Source organism: Stegostoma tigrinum, chromosome 25, assembly GCF_030684315.1.
Source record: "Stegostoma tigrinum isolate sSteTig4 chromosome 25, sSteTig4.hap1, whole genome shotgun sequence".
Taxonomy (NCBI): Eukaryota; Metazoa; Chordata; class Chondrichthyes; order Orectolobiformes; family Stegostomatidae; genus Stegostoma; species Stegostoma tigrinum.
In genome coordinates, this window is record NC_081378.1 from 11,247,538 (window position 1) to 11,264,971 (window position 17,434).

General features: G+C 37.9%; 1 protein-coding gene across 3 annotated transcripts in view; it reads left to right on the top strand.

Annotated features, from left to right (window-relative positions):
- net1 (neuroepithelial cell transforming 1) overlaps window positions 1-14,686 on the top strand; it is a 136,784-nt gene extending 122,098 nt beyond the window's left edge. For all 3 annotated transcript variants that reach the window (XM_048553731.2, XM_048553732.2, XM_048553733.2), the window contains 9 exons: window positions 6,179-6,286; window positions 7,298-7,468; window positions 8,070-8,132; window positions 8,962-9,058; window positions 9,426-9,502; window positions 10,089-10,346; window positions 11,957-12,127; window positions 12,339-12,525; window positions 13,275-14,686. In XM_048553731.2, coding sequence (XP_048409688.1) covers window positions 6,179-6,286; window positions 7,298-7,468; window positions 8,070-8,132; window positions 8,962-9,058; window positions 9,426-9,502; window positions 10,089-10,346; window positions 11,957-12,127; window positions 12,339-12,525; window positions 13,275-13,702 — 1,560 coding nt within the window. In that variant the 3' untranslated portion in view covers window positions 13,703-14,686. The remainder of the gene's footprint in view (window positions 1-6,178; window positions 6,287-7,297; window positions 7,469-8,069; window positions 8,133-8,961; window positions 9,059-9,425; window positions 9,503-10,088; window positions 10,347-11,956; window positions 12,128-12,338; window positions 12,526-13,274) is intronic.
- Window positions 14,687-17,434: the final 2,748 nt, after the last annotated feature.

Here is a 17,434-nt window from a genome sequence, read left to right on the forward strand (position 1 = left end):
TGGATGTATGAGTGGTTTGTGACTTTGACAGCTGCTCTGTATATAGTTTGAAGGATTCACACTTCTTCATGAAGGCAAAAGGAACAGATCTATCTTGATTCCTGAATTCTTCCTGCTGTAAGGCCATTTGACTTGATCTGCCACCCATTGTCAGCATAATTCCTGTTTCTTGTCTAGCTAACAGCTTGAATTGAAAATTGCTATATTTGAATTTCAGTGGGTAGTTTCGACAGTCGGAATTAACAAGTACAGAGTTTGTGCAGTAATTTGAGAAGTTAGCATTCCATATTAATCGTGATTATTTCATACTGTTCCAAATCTAGTTAATAACTTTCCCCAACTGCTGGCTTTACACAATAGCCAACAATTTGTGTTGCACTAACAGTTCTCTTAGCAGTCCTAAACTCCAGCACAGCTCCCAATACCCAGAGTGAAATAGCAGGTCTTTCTCAAAAAGAAGAGACAGCATGTGGGACTGGAGGAACATAGCAGACCAGGCTGCATCTGAAGAGCAGGAAAGTTGATGTTTTGGGTTGGGACCCTTTTCCCACACCTTTGCTTCCTGGCCTGCTGTGTTGTCCCTGACTGCAGCATCTGCAGTTCTTGCTATCTCCTTTCTCAAAAAGAAGTCTGGCATGTTTAATGCGGTGGTACCATTTACAGTATTAGCTACAATATAGAATCAGCCTATCTTTGCTAGCATCTGTTTTATTTTACAATCTGAAGCAAAACAAACTGTTGGCAGATCTAAAGGTCACTATATTCAAACGTTAACACTTATCTCTTCATAGATGCAAGTTCCTCTGGCAATTTCTAACATTATTCATTTATGCAGGTGAAATGTAAGGCAGCGTTTGTAATTGAGAGCTGAGACTAAAAGCAGCAGCTATGTTAGTTGTTTAAAAAGGTTGCAGGGAGAAGGCAGTGCTACATGATTGTGAGGAATAAATCAAAACTGCAGGATGTAAGAAATGAACAAAAATCCCCAAAAATCAAATGTAAGAATTTTTGAAATATAATGATCAGGGATTGTTAACAGTCCAGAGTCTATTTCCATTAAAGTTGTGCAATCTAACAGCTTATACATTTTTTTACTCTTTAACAAGAAACCTTCTTTAAAAAAACTCCTGAATGTGGAGTAGTGTGGGCCTATATAATAACGACAAGGATGGATCAAAGTGTCTCCTTGTATGTAGTCAAATATTCATTTGTCAAATAAGTGTCACTGCCGAGGATCAAATAACCTCGGGTTAACTATAGCATCTATCCATAGCCTGGTGTCAACTTAGTGCCTACAATAAGAGGCTGCAGCTGTTTAACACTTGAATTTACACAACAAAAACTTTTAAAGCCTCCCTTGTGAAAGATCCTATAGTTTACAATCTAACACTCTCTTCTTATCAGTGTTTAAAAATTGAATATACCAAACAAGATCTCACTGCATGTGGCACTGGATATTAAGAACTTGCTTTAAAGAACTGCATCTCCTTAAAAACGTTAGTATAATGTTGAATCTTAAAAATGTCTGAGTTTTAAGGAAGTGTGTGAAAGATGGTCATTTTTAAGGAATGCCCCATGTCAGCCAGCATAACTCAAAACTACCTCAAAGAGGAAGAGGCACTTTCAAAAATGTTTTTTTTTCAGGTTTAACTGCATGAAAGGAATTGGGAAGTGTCCTTATGAGACCAACTGAGTGAGTGTCGACTCAGAACCAGAATATAGAAATTAGTCGATGCAGTAGGAAGACACATTTATTACAAGTGCAGGAGGAATTCCTTGATTTCTAAACTTGTTAGATGCCCATTATTCTTATATCCAGATTTAGGGAATTGTGATGTAAGCAGAAAATAGTTTTCAACCAGAAAGCTTCAACTGTTGATCATTCTTATTGACAGGCAGGCTACGACAGCATTATTTGAAAGCCTGCCAGTTATTTTGGAAAGGGGCACAGTAGCATAGCCACAGGCTCAGTCTGTCTCAGCTTCACATCAACCAGGAAGAAGACAGTGATTAGTGATAATGGGAACTGCAGATGCTGGAGAATCCAAGATAACAAAGTGTGGAGCTGGATGAACACAGCAGGCCAAGCAGCATCTCCAGAGCACAAAAGCTGACGTTTCGGGCCTAGACCCTTCATCAGAGAGCCTAGGCCCGAAACGTCTGCATTTGTGCTCCTGAGATGCTGCTTGGCCTGCTGTGTTCATCCAGCTCCACACTTTGTTATCAGAGGACAGTGATTATATGTGTGGGAGACCTTTTTCAAACAATGTTGCAAGCTTTCCATTTCTACATGCAAAGTAGGGTTGCAGAAGAGCTAAAATTACTGCCTGACTTCTCTGCCCTGAGGGAAATTTTTTTAATTGAACACTGCTTGAAATCAAAGCTGCCTGAATGTATTCTAGCTGCTTATCTAAGATGCAACTCAATTTGTACAGGCGTGCCTGGCAAGTATGGGCAGAGCACATATCAAGCAATGTATTTTCTTTGTATTCAGTGAACGCAAAGGTTATGAAAAGTAAGCAGCAAAAATACTGAAGTTTATTGTGCAGGTGCAGTTAATCAAACTAAAGGCAATAAAGAAAATGGTACAAATGCCCAGGTGCTGGAGAATGGGATTAGAAGTGCCATTCATAATAACTCTGATACTGAAGCAACCCGTGCCCATGAGCAGCAAGACCTGAACAAACCCAGGTCTAGCTGATAAGAGGCAAATAGAATTCACACCACAAGTGCCACGCAATGAAGATCTCCCGTGAGAGATTGTAAACATCACATACACACATGCACACATGCCACTGAATCCTCCACCTGCTATATCCTGGGGACTACCATGTGACCAGACTCTGAACTGGGCTAGCCATCTAAATACTAACATTACAAGAGCAAGCCACAGGCAAGGAAATCTGTGTGATGAATAAGAAAGCCTGATACCATCAAGTACGCAGCAGTCTGTCAATCGGCATGCTGTCCACCATGTTCCTCTCGCTCTTGTGCTCTCCCACCCTCCCTCCCTTTGTGGTAAGCACAGACATGTTGAGTGGATGCTTTTTGACTAGTGCAGACATGTTAGGTTGAAGGACCTTTTTTCTCTGCTCCAAACCATATTCCAACACCCGTACCTAAAAGAAAAGGTCTAATTTTTTTGACAATAGACGGTTGCTTGATTGACTTCCCTTTTTAAATTTTGATTCAACTTGAGCAAACTGTTTTTGACAGCATTTTAGAGTCATAGCTGTACAGCATAGAAAAAGACCCTTTGGCTCACCATCACTATGCCATTTAACAAACATCAAACTACACTAATCCCATTTAGTTGCACTTGATCTATTCCCTCTTACGTTCTGGCATTTTAAGTAATCATTGAGATGCTTCTTAAATGTTGCAAGAGTATCTGCTTCCAACACAATCTGACAACACAATCTGTGTGTCTATCATCTCTGGGTGGAAAAAAAATTTCTTGCATCTCCTCTAATCCACTTGTCCCTCATCTTAAACTTATTCTCCATGGTCTTAGACATGTCTGCTTTGGGGAAGAGATTCTTATGATCTACTATATTAATACCTCATAATTTTGCACACCCGATTTTTTTTTTTTTTCCCCTTGCCTTTCCATATCATCTGTTTCCTTTAGGTTTTCCTCTCCTGTGTTACAGTGCAGTAATTCTGAATTGACGTGAATCTTCATTGGGTTAATTCTGGATGCAATACTGCTAACTAAAGAGGCATTGTCTTCCAGCAGCAGAATAGCTACAGTGGACAGTGCCTTAGAGTGCTAATCTGCATACTAGAGGTTTTACTGAATACAGGTACTGTAACCACTTTTGTTTTTGTTTTGGCATCCAGTATTGCACTTCAGTAGAATGATACAGCAGAACATTGGTGCAACATTCAGATGAGCAGTCATGTGAAGTGCCTTTGTGCCCATTAGTGTCAGTGATGACTGACAGGAAATGAAGGCGTACAGGATTGACATCAATCTAATATGATGCTGATCAGCTATTCTGTTGCTGTCTGTGATAATCGTTTGCCATCCACAGAGCAGACATTACCATTGTACTGCCAATGGAAACATGGATTTTCTTGAGTTATCGTTTGAGTTTCTACTTGCAACTTTACTATTAGAGTAGGTACCTGCTAAACCTGTCCAACCATGGATTGCTGACCTAACTGATCTTATTTTAGGAATGAAGATGAGTGGGTCAGCGTTGTAGAGGACACTACTGAACTTTTGCCTTTAGTAACTTGCCTGTTCACTTGCCTAGTAATGAGCTGTTTTGTTGCTGTTTCAGTTTTCCTGTTGGAACATGAGCTACATGAAGGGACCTACTGATCACTTCACTCCAGGCATGCTTTCTCCTTGTGTTTATCTTTTAGCTTGCACAAAATACTGAATTCTTGCCAACTCTCCAATTCACTAGTATGCAATTAATGCAATCATTACACACAAGAAATGCTACCTGGAAAAATCTTGCCCATGCCTCAAACACGCATCTTTTTTCCCCACAGTTTTTAAGCTTCTGTATCTTATTTGAATTCCAGAAGTCAGGAACTGGCCTTTTTTTTAATGAACAGGTGTGAAACTCCTCCAGATTCAGGTTAAAATCAGGTCTGTGTATTGGATTGAACCAGTTTTCTTCACTGCCACGTACCATGAGAGCTAACCAATGGATGGCAGATGCTAGAAGCTGAATTAAGACAGTACCGTAGTAGTCTTCTTAAAAGATGAGATCCTGTTTATAAGTTGAAATTGCTCCATTTCGTCTTTCTGTATTTCTCTTGCTTTTGATACTACCAGTCTCAATTTCCTGATTTCCCCCTAGCCTTTTTCTGTTAGTTTTGATTTATGTACTAATGCTACCAGCTCCCAACACGCATCTCCTGCATCAATGCCAAGCTTCAAACTGAACATATTGGGATTATTTTAGCTAGTGGCTGGGCAGGTATTCTTAAGATTACCTTTGGGTGCTTGATTCCCACACTAAGACATTGGTTGCACCAACATACTATAAAGCATTTTAAAAGCCATTCACATAGTGGTTATCATGAGTGCTAATGTTTAACTGTATAAAAGGAGTGAATAAATAAACAAACTGAGGGACATACTTTATTTCCAATTAAACATGATCCATTACTGAAAATTAAATACTTATAGTATAAATTTCCTTTCAAAACTCAAATGAGGGCGAAGGAAAGGTAGGGAAATATGTCCAAGAAGATTCATACTGTTCTTGATTGAGTTTCTAGGCATTACAATAAAAAAAACCAGGTTGGACATGTGTCAATCTAATGCCCAAGCTGCTGTTATTCTGTACTTTTGGATTTAAAATGCCACTCCCTTAATACCAATTTCCTAGTGTTGGTGGTTATCCATAGGAATGACAGATGAAAAGCTTGAAGAGCCGTATGCTTGATTATCACATAAATTAACCTCTAAGAATACTGATGTGTTGTCAGATTTTGTATAGTTAGCAATTTTATACATTTCTATACAGCTGTACAGTTTGTTCATCTAAACTGCTGACCCTGAAGCACAACTTTCAGTTATTAAAACTCTCAGTTACTACTGATTTACTTGATGTTAGAATGTCTTTGTGGGTCTTTTAAAGCTTGTTATTAAAGCTTCAGATTAAGTAAGAATTCTTACATGCGGATGGATTTCATTTTGATCTAACTTTTCACTTATAAATGCAGCTTCTTTTTTTCCCTTGGTTGTAAGGGTGCACTTTTCTCACATCACTATTCCTATTGAGCTGTTCCAGGTTACGTGCAGGATGCTTCTTTAGGGCTGGTTGTAAGGCAGGCTAATAGCATCAGGTGACCTTTTTTCTTTTACATCTAGTTCATGCTGTAAGAGATCTAGGGCTGTATGTTAATGCAAGGTTAGGGCATTCTCATCAATTTGACACAGCAAAATTTTTATTCACTACAAGACAACTTTTCTTCCTCTTGCCTCTCACTTAAGAGCAGTTACTGTTCCTACCTTGAGGAGTAGAATTTGGCCAAGTTTGACTAGGTCAATAACAAAACATTGTTTTTGCCTGCCTTGAGAATATTGAAAGTGCTTGTATATTTGGCGTGCAAACATACACCTTCCTTATGGCTGATCTGGTGTAGTCAAAATTCTTTCGGGCTCCCCAAAAATCATCATGTTCACAAACTACTTTTTGTTCTCTTCCAGGAACCAAGCAACAAGCGGGTTCGGCCCTTGTCACGTGTATCATCTCTGGCAAATTTAATATCCCCATCAAAAAATGGTGCAGTCAGACGCTTTGGTCAAACATTACAGGTAACATTTCTTGTCTGTTTTTGTTTTACTTAACAGTCCTTACTTTGAAATAGCTTTTAGGATTTTGTGAGCACTTTGAAACGTTTGGGTCTACAAAGCACTTAGTAAAGTCTACACCCTCTTCTTCCACAAGTGTTAACAGCAGATTAGTGCTGTCTGATATCAGGCCAAAACAGTTCTGTTGAAAGCACTATTTGAGAAATGTTGATGGTTTTTAATTAATAGTAAGATCATCTTTGTCAACTTTGTTCTCCTCTTTTTGACTCCCCTCTTGGAGGGATAAAGTGTTTATTGATGAGGGAAGTTCTATCAGTACAAACCTGGCTTCGACCACTTAAAGCTAATAAAATTTTATACTACAGTTCAGTTTAAAAGCCTGGTCTCTTGAATTTTTGTTCAGCTTTATAGTATGTACATGAAATTCTAAATAACTTTTTCAGTTCATTTGTATTTGTATAAAAACAAACTTCATACACTTTTTCTTGGATATAGGTATAGACCTCAAATGAAGTTTAACATGTTTCACTGGCCAAAAGTCAAAAAGCTAACCTCTGATCAGGTGTAATTTAACCCTGATAAGGCCATAGGAATCAGCAGGCTAGCGCAGTGTGGTTGAGCCATAGACAGAAGTCTGTTGATGGGTTTGACTTGGAAAATATCTTGATTATTGTGTAAATCATGTTGGTTTGGAGGGGCCTTCTGAATATTGACTTACCTAGGAAATATTATAATGCAATCAATACATATAAGAAGGACACCGAAACTATAACAATGAACTACACCACGCAAGTATGCACATCAGCTTTCCAGAGCCTTCTCTATATCTCTGGTGCTATTGTTCGATTCCTCATGCATGAAACCATAGATACACAATCTTAGAATAAATCATCCACAAAGAAATGTCTTCCTTTCAAGACAAAAGTTTTATTGTTTTAAAGCTATCTTCAAATCTGAATTAAATGCTTTATTGCCTTGTTTTTGGAATGCTAACAGTCCTGATTTTCTATCTAGAGATCCATCACATTCCGCAGTGACAACAAGTCGCCAAGTTGCTCTCAAAAGCTATGCAGCAAAGCCTCAGCCCCAACTCCACCTAAAAGGCGCAATAGCAAATTGTGGTCTGAGACTCTAGATATGAGTACAAAGAAGAATTTTTCTTCGAAGGAAATTAAGCGGCAAGAGGTATAAATTACATGCAGTAGAAAGTTGTTTGTTTTTTGGGGGGTGCTTTAGCATAAGGGCAAAACATACCAAGAAAACTTTTAAAGGCTTTTTGGAAGACAAATGCTTTCTGGCAGAAGAAAAATATTTTACATTGTGCATCTCCTTGAAGAAAGCTGAAATGTTAGTGTATTCATTCTTTTCCTGTAATGTTGGCATTATTTTAAGAATTAGAGGGGCTAGATTTAACCATGTATATCCATTACTTATTTAATTTGATCTACCAGTGCTATTATTTGTTCCGAAATCTGCAATTGTTTGTTCTTCTCAAGGCAGTTAACTTAGATTTGATGTTAAGCCTAACTAGATATCAAACTCTCACACTTTAATCTTGTACTCCAAGTGCAGGTTAGGTTTTGACCAGCTGCACCTGCATGAACATTGTTTACTTGATACTTTTTAACTTTTCAAATGCAACAAAAATGCGCATAGCTAAATTTAAGTGAGAAATAATCTTGGGCCACTAAATTTTATTTTGTTAAGATGGCCATGATAACATGCCATTCTTTGCACTTGTTTCATGCCAAGTACATGTCATCAGGAGTTGCTTTTTGTTTTTCAGGCTATATTTGAACTGGTTCGAGGGGAACAGGATTTAATTGAAGACCTAAAATTAGCAAGAAAGGTCAGTATTCTAGTGAAGTCATGCAATACTTTTTTCTTTAAAACTAAAAATACCATAGTCTTTGGTAATTTAAATACTTTTTAAAGTAATCTTTGTCAGAGTTACTTCTGAAGTCTTGTTTTATATACATGTATAAACCCTGACCATTTGGCGTAAGGTTTACTGGCTTAGATATAATGAAATGATTGTGTAAAAATGTTCATTAAGATGAATTCAACAGCAAACTTCTTGTTTATTCTTACTTGGGATGTTGGTGTTAGTTGCAAGACCAACATATTTGTTGCTCATTCCTAACTGCCTTTGAGCAGATTGGTTTACTGGTGGTCTGAGGGCAGTTAAGAATCAGCTATGTTGCTGTGGTTGTGGAATCTCATATTGGTTAGTCTGGGTAAGGAACACAGATTTCCATCTCTTGAGGAATATTAGTGTGCCAAATGGGGTGTTAAAGCACTAGACAGTTTCCTGGTTCAAGTTACTGATGCAAGTTTTCCATTCCAGAATTATTAGTTGAATTTTAAATTTCACCAACAGCCATGGCGAACCTTTGTGTCCAGACTGTTAGCTTGGCCTTCTGGATTACTAGTTCAGTGACATTACCACTGCACTGCCACTGTTTCTCCAAGAAGACTTCATAATGGCTTTGTTATATTGTAGCAACATCTTGAAATCAACTGCACCAGTGCTAATTTTGGGTTATTAAGAATGCCAGTCTTTTTTTTCTTTAAAATTGACCAACCCAGCAGAATGAGCATTATAATTCATACCTGTTGTTGTAGTTTAAAAACCTATTTAAGAAATAATTATAAACACTCAAATCTGTTGTTTTCAGGCTTATCATGATCCTATGCTGAAGTTGTCAATTATGACTGAAGAAGAATTAACACAGATATTTGGAGCTCTTGATTCTTACATCCCTTTGCATGAAGGTGAATATTTCTTTATGAAAGAAGTATTAATCAATGTCAGAGTTGATCTTAATAGAGTGGAATATCATGTCTTAAGTCAAATCTTTTAATGAATGTCAATTTGTATGCTGATAAAGTTTATGCCACAGTCACAACCATATTTCACAATTAACTGTCTTGCTACCAAATCTTGTACTGCCTCAGCTATTCATAATGTTAAATACAACTGTGATGTATTGACTTTGAATCTTAAGTGCTTTGAAATTAATTACATGTAAGCAACAAACAGTAATGCAGAGAATTTCCTTTTACTTGAGCTCTTTCTATAAATCTTCAATTGATTTATGATTGAAGCTGCTGACAATGGAATTCATTTGTTTTCTTCCAGATCTGCTGACTGAACTTGCAAAAACTACAAAACAAGATGGAACAGTGGAACAAATTGGTCAAATTCTAGTTAGCTGGGTAAGTTGCTTTAATCAGAAGCAAGACTTTTGTTTTTCTGGATTAAACAAAGGCTGTACAGTTGAGTTTAATAACCACCATTATCAAATTAACTTGATGCAGGCACTTTAAATAATATAAATTGGAGCTTTTGCCCCCAGATGGTTAACAAGGATTTTTTTTTGTACTGTTCTCCAGTCGATATAGTTCTTGTGTCACAAATGCTGACCTTGGTTAGAATCAGTTACCACGTAGTATGAGAGTGCATTCAAGTTACTGCAAATACTATGTCTAAGCATGTAATTCTGGATATATTTGAAAATGACCAAGGTTTAGTGAAAAGGAAAGACCTTCACTTCAATTTCATATCAGAATAACTTTTTCGGTATAATTCTATGGGGGCGGCAGACTTTGCAATGCATTAAATAGCTTACAAATAGCTATGGCGGCTACTTCCTCGTTGATTTTCCTAGTTGAATTATCCAGAACATTACAGCTTATGATTTTAAATAGTTTTTCACTCTTCAAATGCAATACAAAGTAATTCATTTCTTCAGTCCATTGCAAAATCATTCCTAATGTTCATGTTTGCGTTTTTTTTTTCCAGTTACCACGGCTTGATGAATACAAGGAATACTGCAGTAATCAACTGGCAGCAAAAGCACTCTTGGATCAAAAGAAGCAGGACAAGAGGGTGCAGGATTTCCTTCAGCGTTGTCTAGAGTCACCCTTCAGCAGGAAGCTGGACCTTTGGAGTTTCCTGGATATTCCTCGCAGCCGATTGGTGAAGTACCCCCTACTGTTAAAGGAGATCTTGCGACATACACCTACTGGTCACTTGGATCAGAAGAGCCTGGAAGATGCAGTAAGTGTCTGTGCTAGATAAAAACTATTTTGTTGTTGAGGATTAAATTACTTTTAAACTGAAACCATGCTTTATATTCTGTAGATCAACTTATTAAAATTTTGGCACTATAGTATCTGTTGACCTGTAAAAATATTAAAATTACAAACTTAAGATGAAAAATGTATCTGTTTTGCTTTTGAAGAACATATTAGCTTCTTGTTTTTTAATATCCCCTGTGAATGTTCCATTGACCCTCTATAATGAATTATTTCTTATTTCTACCTTATTTTCTTTACTTACTGCCTGAAACCTTTTTTCAGAAAATCAGTTAAGCCCTCCATCTGTTGGAAATTAATCCCATTTTTGAGTTTTCAATTGGTGAATCTTTTGTCTGCCTTCCCTTGCTACAGTATAATTACATTTTACAACATGGTATTCCATCATCTAAACAAAAGAAATATTACAGAAGCTGGAGATCTTCTGGAAAAACTCTGGCAGCATCTGTGGAGTCAAAGCCAAGTTGATGTTTTGAGTCCAGTGAACATCCTTCAGTTCTCAAGAAGGGACACTGGACCTAAACATTAACTATTTCTTTCTCCAAAGATGCTACCAGGCCTGCTGAGTTTCTGCAGCAGTTTCTGGTACTCCATCACTTGCTTTTGTATTTGGTACACTGCATATAAATTCTAGAATCCGATTTTAACTTTCCAGTGGCTTTTTTTCCTGCAAGTATTTCTGTATGTATATTTACTGTTGTTCTACTGTGTGCAGCTGTGATTTACTGAAGTGTGGAGGGGTTTTTTGTTTGTGCATACACAATTACACAGCATCTTAAATGGGCCACGTTGTATGAGACTTTCAAAGGTCATTTTGCACAAAGCCTCCATGTGTTTTGGATGCTGTGCATCATGCACCCTACATGGACCATTGGTTGCAAGTTCATGATGTGGAAGTGCTAGGAGTAGTTGACAAGTAATAAGGCTTTAAACTAAATATAAAGTTGAACATGTTTTCTTCACTTAGTTTTTAGTTTATTAAATTCCTCCAATAAAGTAAACTAAGTAAATGCAATTGCAGAAAGTAAAGCACTTATTCGCCACCTCCTTCCTCACTGTCCATGGCCCCAAACACATCCTGCAGGTGAAGCAGCATTTTACAATACTTCTTTCAAACTAGTTTGCTGCATTCGCTGTTTGCGATGCAGTTTTCTTTACATTGACAAGATCAAACACAGACTTTGTTGAACACTTCCACTCTGGTCAGAAATGCCTGGACTTGCTGTAATGGTCAAATGAAGCATGCCGTAAGCTTGAAGAGCAACTAATTCTCCATTTGAGTCCATTTTCTGTTTTAGTCTCTATTGAATTCCATGTATTCTTGCTGGCCCATGCATTTTTTTACAATTTACATTTTTTGTGTTGCCTCCGTTTAATAATCCTTGTCTTTTTCCTTGCACCTTGACACCATTTGCCCCCTTGTTGCTTTTCTGCCTCTGTCAAAAGTAAAATTTTCCAACGTCTTTCTGCTCTGAAGAGTCATGCAGCCATACCTGACTTTCACTCACTAGCTTTTGTTTGTTTATAATAATTGTTCTTACAGTTTGCTAATCTTTGGATATTGCTTTCCAGATTGCCATTATTCAAGGAGTTCTGTCAGACATCAATGTGAGAAAAGGAGAGTCTGACTGTCAGTACTACATTGACAAACTGGACTATCTGGATGAAAGACAGAAAGATGCTCGAATTGAAAGCAGCAAAGCACTGCTCTGCCACGGAGAGCTGCGAAACAATCGAGGAACAGTAAGTCTAATAGTTACCTCTTACTGCTGTTTGATTAGTCAGTTTATTTGATTCTTACTATTATATTTATAGCTATGGAACTGAACTGAAACTGATATCAATGTGTTCAGGTGTATCACCTTTCTAGCGTGATTTTTTTAAAATTTATTAAATGCCTTATGAAGGATCTCCTTTCAAGGTGTGTAATAATTTTGCTATTTTATTTTCCCAGAAACTATATGTCTTCCTGTTCCAAGAAATCCTAGTCCTGACTCGGCCAGTGTCCCGTAATGACCGCCAGTGTTACCAAGTATACCGTCAGCCAATTCCAGTTCAAGATCTTCTGCTGGAAGATCTTCAGGATGGAGATACCAAAATGGGAGGTTCTTTCAGAGGAGCCTTTGGCAATTCTGACAAAGGTGAGTTAAGCTTAAGTGGAACAGTGAGTGCCATAGATGCACAAATTGCTGATTTAGAGCTGCAAGATAATCTTTGTGCTTTGTGTAATGCCTAAAATTTGAGCAAGTAACTTAGCAACATGTCAATTAGCTGCATCTCAAGATAGTTCTTTGTTCACTGGCTTTGATATTGAAATACTCCTTGTAAAATTGACTTTGTATTGATATTTTAACAATTTGTCTCAAAACAATTTGACGGCACAGTGGCTGAGTGATTAGCACTGCTGCCTCCTAACACTGGGGACCCAGGTTCGATTCCACTCTCAAGCAACTGTGTGCATGGAGTTTGCACATTCTGCCTGGGTTTCCTCCCACAGTCCAAAGATGTGCAAGCTGGGTGGATCAGCCATGCTAAATTGCCAGGACATTTCAGGGATGTGTAGTTTAGGTGGGTTTTTGGGGAATGTGTCTGGCTGGGATGCTCCAAGGGTCTGTGTGGACTTGTTGAGCCAAAGGGACTGTTTTCACACTGTAGGGATTTTTTAAAAAGTTTAGCTCTTGCTGTTGCCTAGTCTTGCTGTTAATTTGTAATTTATTAAGTGAACACGTTTGGGTTAATTTTATAATGTCTGTAACATACACTGTTCAATAGGTAGACATGGATATTTGATTTCTGCACAAATTCTTTAGTATGTTTACATACTATCTGATATTCAGTAAGAAATCTGGCCTTATTTTCACAAATGTTCACATCATTATTTTATTTCCAGCTAAAAATATCTTCAAAGTTCGTTTTCGACATTCAGTACAAGGGCAGTCTTCGCATACACTCCAGGCCAATGACGTTTACAACAAACAACAGTGGATGAATTGCCTACGAAATGCAATGTCTGTCTACCAGACATCACCTTGTTCAGTAGACCACAAGGACCTCTTTGAGTTACATGAAGAATCTGAGCAAAGCTCACCCCAGCCAGCTGACTTCACACAAGAAGTGCAGTCACCCACCTTTTCTGAAGTTGCAGAAATGGCAGATAGTGGATCAGAAACAGGCTCTAACATGGACACGACTGATTCTGAACCAAACAGCATAGAGAAGGAAGAAATGGTAGAGCATTGTGATTCCTTATTGAAACAAAGCATTGAAACAGTTGAGCAAAAAGAACAAATGACAAAGAGAACAGAAACATTAGTGTGAATGCATGTTTCTGGTTCAGGAAAAGGACTTTATTTATACTTCTGTACAGTGTTTGTACTGTGCTGTAGGAGCAGGATTAATCTTGTTTTTCTATGTTTTATGGCAGCTATTAAATGAAGTCAGCTTTGCTGAACTATTCTGATCTTTTTACAAAGTGACAATAATTCAGTAGTAATTTTTAAATTACTGGGTTATTCACTGCAGCATAATTGAAATAGAGCCTCGTTTGTTGCAGTTTTGTCAATGGCACATACTGTCTTAACAATTTTTATTTTTGTATAATACATTCCCTTCTTATCCATATTCCTCGCAGGCATTTAAGTTTATTGCTGTGTAGTTTAAGGTTTTTTGTTATTTTGTAATTAACCAGGGAAATTTGAGATCCAATGTAATACTTAAAGGAAAAATTACTTAACAATTCAGACATAAAATACTTATATTGTATACAACTTTTAAGATCAGCAAAAATTTTGTCAAGTCAATTTCTAGGTGTTATGCAATTCAATCTGAGCCATTCCTGTGATTGTGTTGACCATTCACCTATTGTATGATCTTGCACAAGATCTTTGTTAATGTAAGTGTGTAAAGTGTTTTGTGCTTCTGACTACTGAGAATTACCAAAGAAACAGATGTTGATGGATAACAGTAAGTTGCAGGAAGGTAGAGAAGAATGAGCATTTAATGAAATTTTAAGGAAAGGAAAGCTGCTTAGCTAGAGTTATCAGAAATTTAACCATGATCTGAGATGGTGCATCAGTGACTAAGGCGCAAATAGCCATATCATTGTGAATGGGAGAAAAAATATTGCAGCATGAAGTGGAACAAGTACGTGTTGTGAAGGTGAGTGCTGAAGGAGTTGTCTGGTATGTAGTTATAACTGTGTATAATACACATGGAAAGGTGGTACATGTGAAAGTATTAAAGATGGGCATTTCTCTGTACAAATTTAGCCTCAAATGTACAATAAAAACTGGAAAATTCTAACCTGTAGTTGTTTGGCCAGTGTTTTTATTTTTACAGTTTACACTACCTGGTAATAGCTGGTGTTTTGGTTTAATAATGAAGTAAAGAAAAGCACTGCAGACTCTGGAAATCTGAAATAAATCAGACAATGCCATTAAAAACTAGGTTGAATACATTCTGTGGAGATGAACACAGGATGAAGGCGGTGACACAAAGTGAATAATCTGACTGCTCCCTTTCCCCCTTGTCTGGTTCTAGGAATTATTTTTTTCTCTGCCAGTTGGTAACTGCTTGGTGGAAAAGTCCACAGGAGAGTCTTTGTGCCGATCCTGCAGTCGGCAGGAGCTATGCTATGAAGAGGAACTTGGCCAGGGCTACAAATTCTAAACGCCCTACCAGTCTCTGAACCTGTCCTTGTTCATAGGGAAGGTTCAAAAAATATGAAGTAAAAATATGCAGATCACACCAACATCAGAGGATTTCAAAAAAACCTTCATCCATTGGAAGAAATTGAGGTGGCAGACTTTTTCTACCACCTTCAGATAAGTCTGTTAGCTGATATCATGCACTCTAAAGCTTTTCCTATCTAATGTTCAGAGTGTGTTGCGGGCAGCAAAGTCCAACTATTGAGCTCGTTAAACTGATCATTTAAGAATGGCAGGCTTCTGATTTCCATGGCCACTCATCAGATACCAGTGCGGTGATTTCATTGCTGACATGATCACGTTGTGTCAGCACTGTGGGGGAGGAGGAGAGGAGATTTGTGGTTGCAAAATCCAATCCATTATGTCAAGTCAATGATTCATTTTCAAACTGATTTTTCCTTGAAAAACTTCTCGTTAGATTAAATACAAGTCTGTTTGGAATATATCTGCATCCACCTTTTTTTTTAAATTGCTCTGAAATACAACAATCCCAATTTCTCTCAGTTCTCCACAAAACAAGTCCAAATACTCATAACTTCCCAACAACTCTGTTCTGCATCCCCAGGATTCAAAATCCTCCTCCTTTTAATGTTTTAATCAACCTGTTCAAATGTGATGGCACGCACCTGGGTCTTCTGGCCTAGAGATAGGGATGCTGCCACTGAGCCACAAGTCCTAATTCTCCTTTGAATTGAGATATGGCAGCATTAAATGCAGTTCTGCAACTGGAGGCTCAATTTTTTTTTTCTATTTGTGGGTCCCTGTATGAATCACCCTGCTGTATTTGCAAAGCATTTTAAATGTACAAATAAAAGTTAGTTGTTGTAGTGAAAATTTTATTTCCCTGTCCTATTTTCAGTCAAACTAACTCAAATCTGTGTTCCTTCACAGTATTTCAGCACACTACAATTAATCATGTGTTTGAGTCATAACAGTCTACAGTACGTAAAAGGCCCTTCAGCCCGTCAAGTCTGTGTCAGTGAAACCAAACACCTAACACTCATCCCATTTTCTAATTCTTCTAATTTTTTTTTTGGTTTTGGTGAATTTATTTCAATATTATCTACTGTAGAAGTTTTAAATAGCTAGTTAGGTCTCTTTTGAGTTGGTTACGTGATGCAACAGAGTTCTAATCCAGATATCACCACTATACTAACAAATGTGTGTTACCTTATTTATTGAGTTTGATGTCTTCATTAATTTTAACAGTTGTGGAAATGTCAGACAACCTCAATGCTACTCTTTCAATCCAATTGTTGGGAGATGATTAAAGTCTGCATTACTTGGCCTCAATTATTCCCTGTCCTGAGTTGGGAGCACTTGACGCTGATACTTGAGCAAGAGACGGGGCACTTTCCAATGTTAAAATACTACTTGGCTTGGCTTGAAGCAGGATTAAGTGGCTGAATTGCCTCCTCCTGCTTGCATCCCTGTAAATGCAAAGATTTACCAGATACAGGTGTCTTCATTTATGACACTACCCAGTTAGGAATTGTTGAAATGATTTAATTTTTCATAATTGCAGTGTGGATGTGAACCTGGAAAAAGACTGCATTTGCACTGTCAGCTAGTAAACATGTTTTAAGAGCCAAATTATTGCAGAAATTTGAATACTTTTTTTAACAAGACCGCTAGAAACAATTTAATGAAAAGAAACCAAAGAAGTGCAAATTGGAAACAAATACAAATTGCTGGGAAAGCTCGATCTGTGTAGAGAAAGTAGAGTTAATGTTTCTGGTCTGGTAGCCCTTCAGAGCTGATTATAGCTAGGAAAAGGTTGGCGTGAATGCTGAAGATGGGCAGGGGAGGGATCATTAGCTGTTATTTCCACCACCTTCAGCAGGACACCGTTGCTGACCACAGTGCCCTCCGTTGTCAGGCCTTCTGAGACAACTTGGTCCACTCCTTCACTCCCAACGCTTCATTGCACCTTCCCCTGCAATCGCAGAGTGAATCACCATTTACTTCTGCCCTCCTCACCTGTCCAAGACCCCAGACACAGCTCCCAAGAGAAGCAGCAATTTACCTACACTTCACTCGATCTGGACAATTATATTCGCTACTCTGTGTGGTCTGGTCTACACTTGGGAGACAAGATGCAAACTGGACAAGTGCTGTACAGAATGCCTACTTTCTATCTGCAAAATGACCTTGAGCTTCCATTGCCTGTTGCTTTCAACACATCAGCGTTTCTTGTTCAGCATCTTTGTTTCGGGCTTGCTATAGTGCTCCAGTGAAGCTTTACAGAACCTGGAATAACAACATCTCAATTTCCATCTGGACACCATGCAGCCTTCAGGACTCAATATCAAATTTGATAATCTTAGGACCTGAGGAGCTTTTC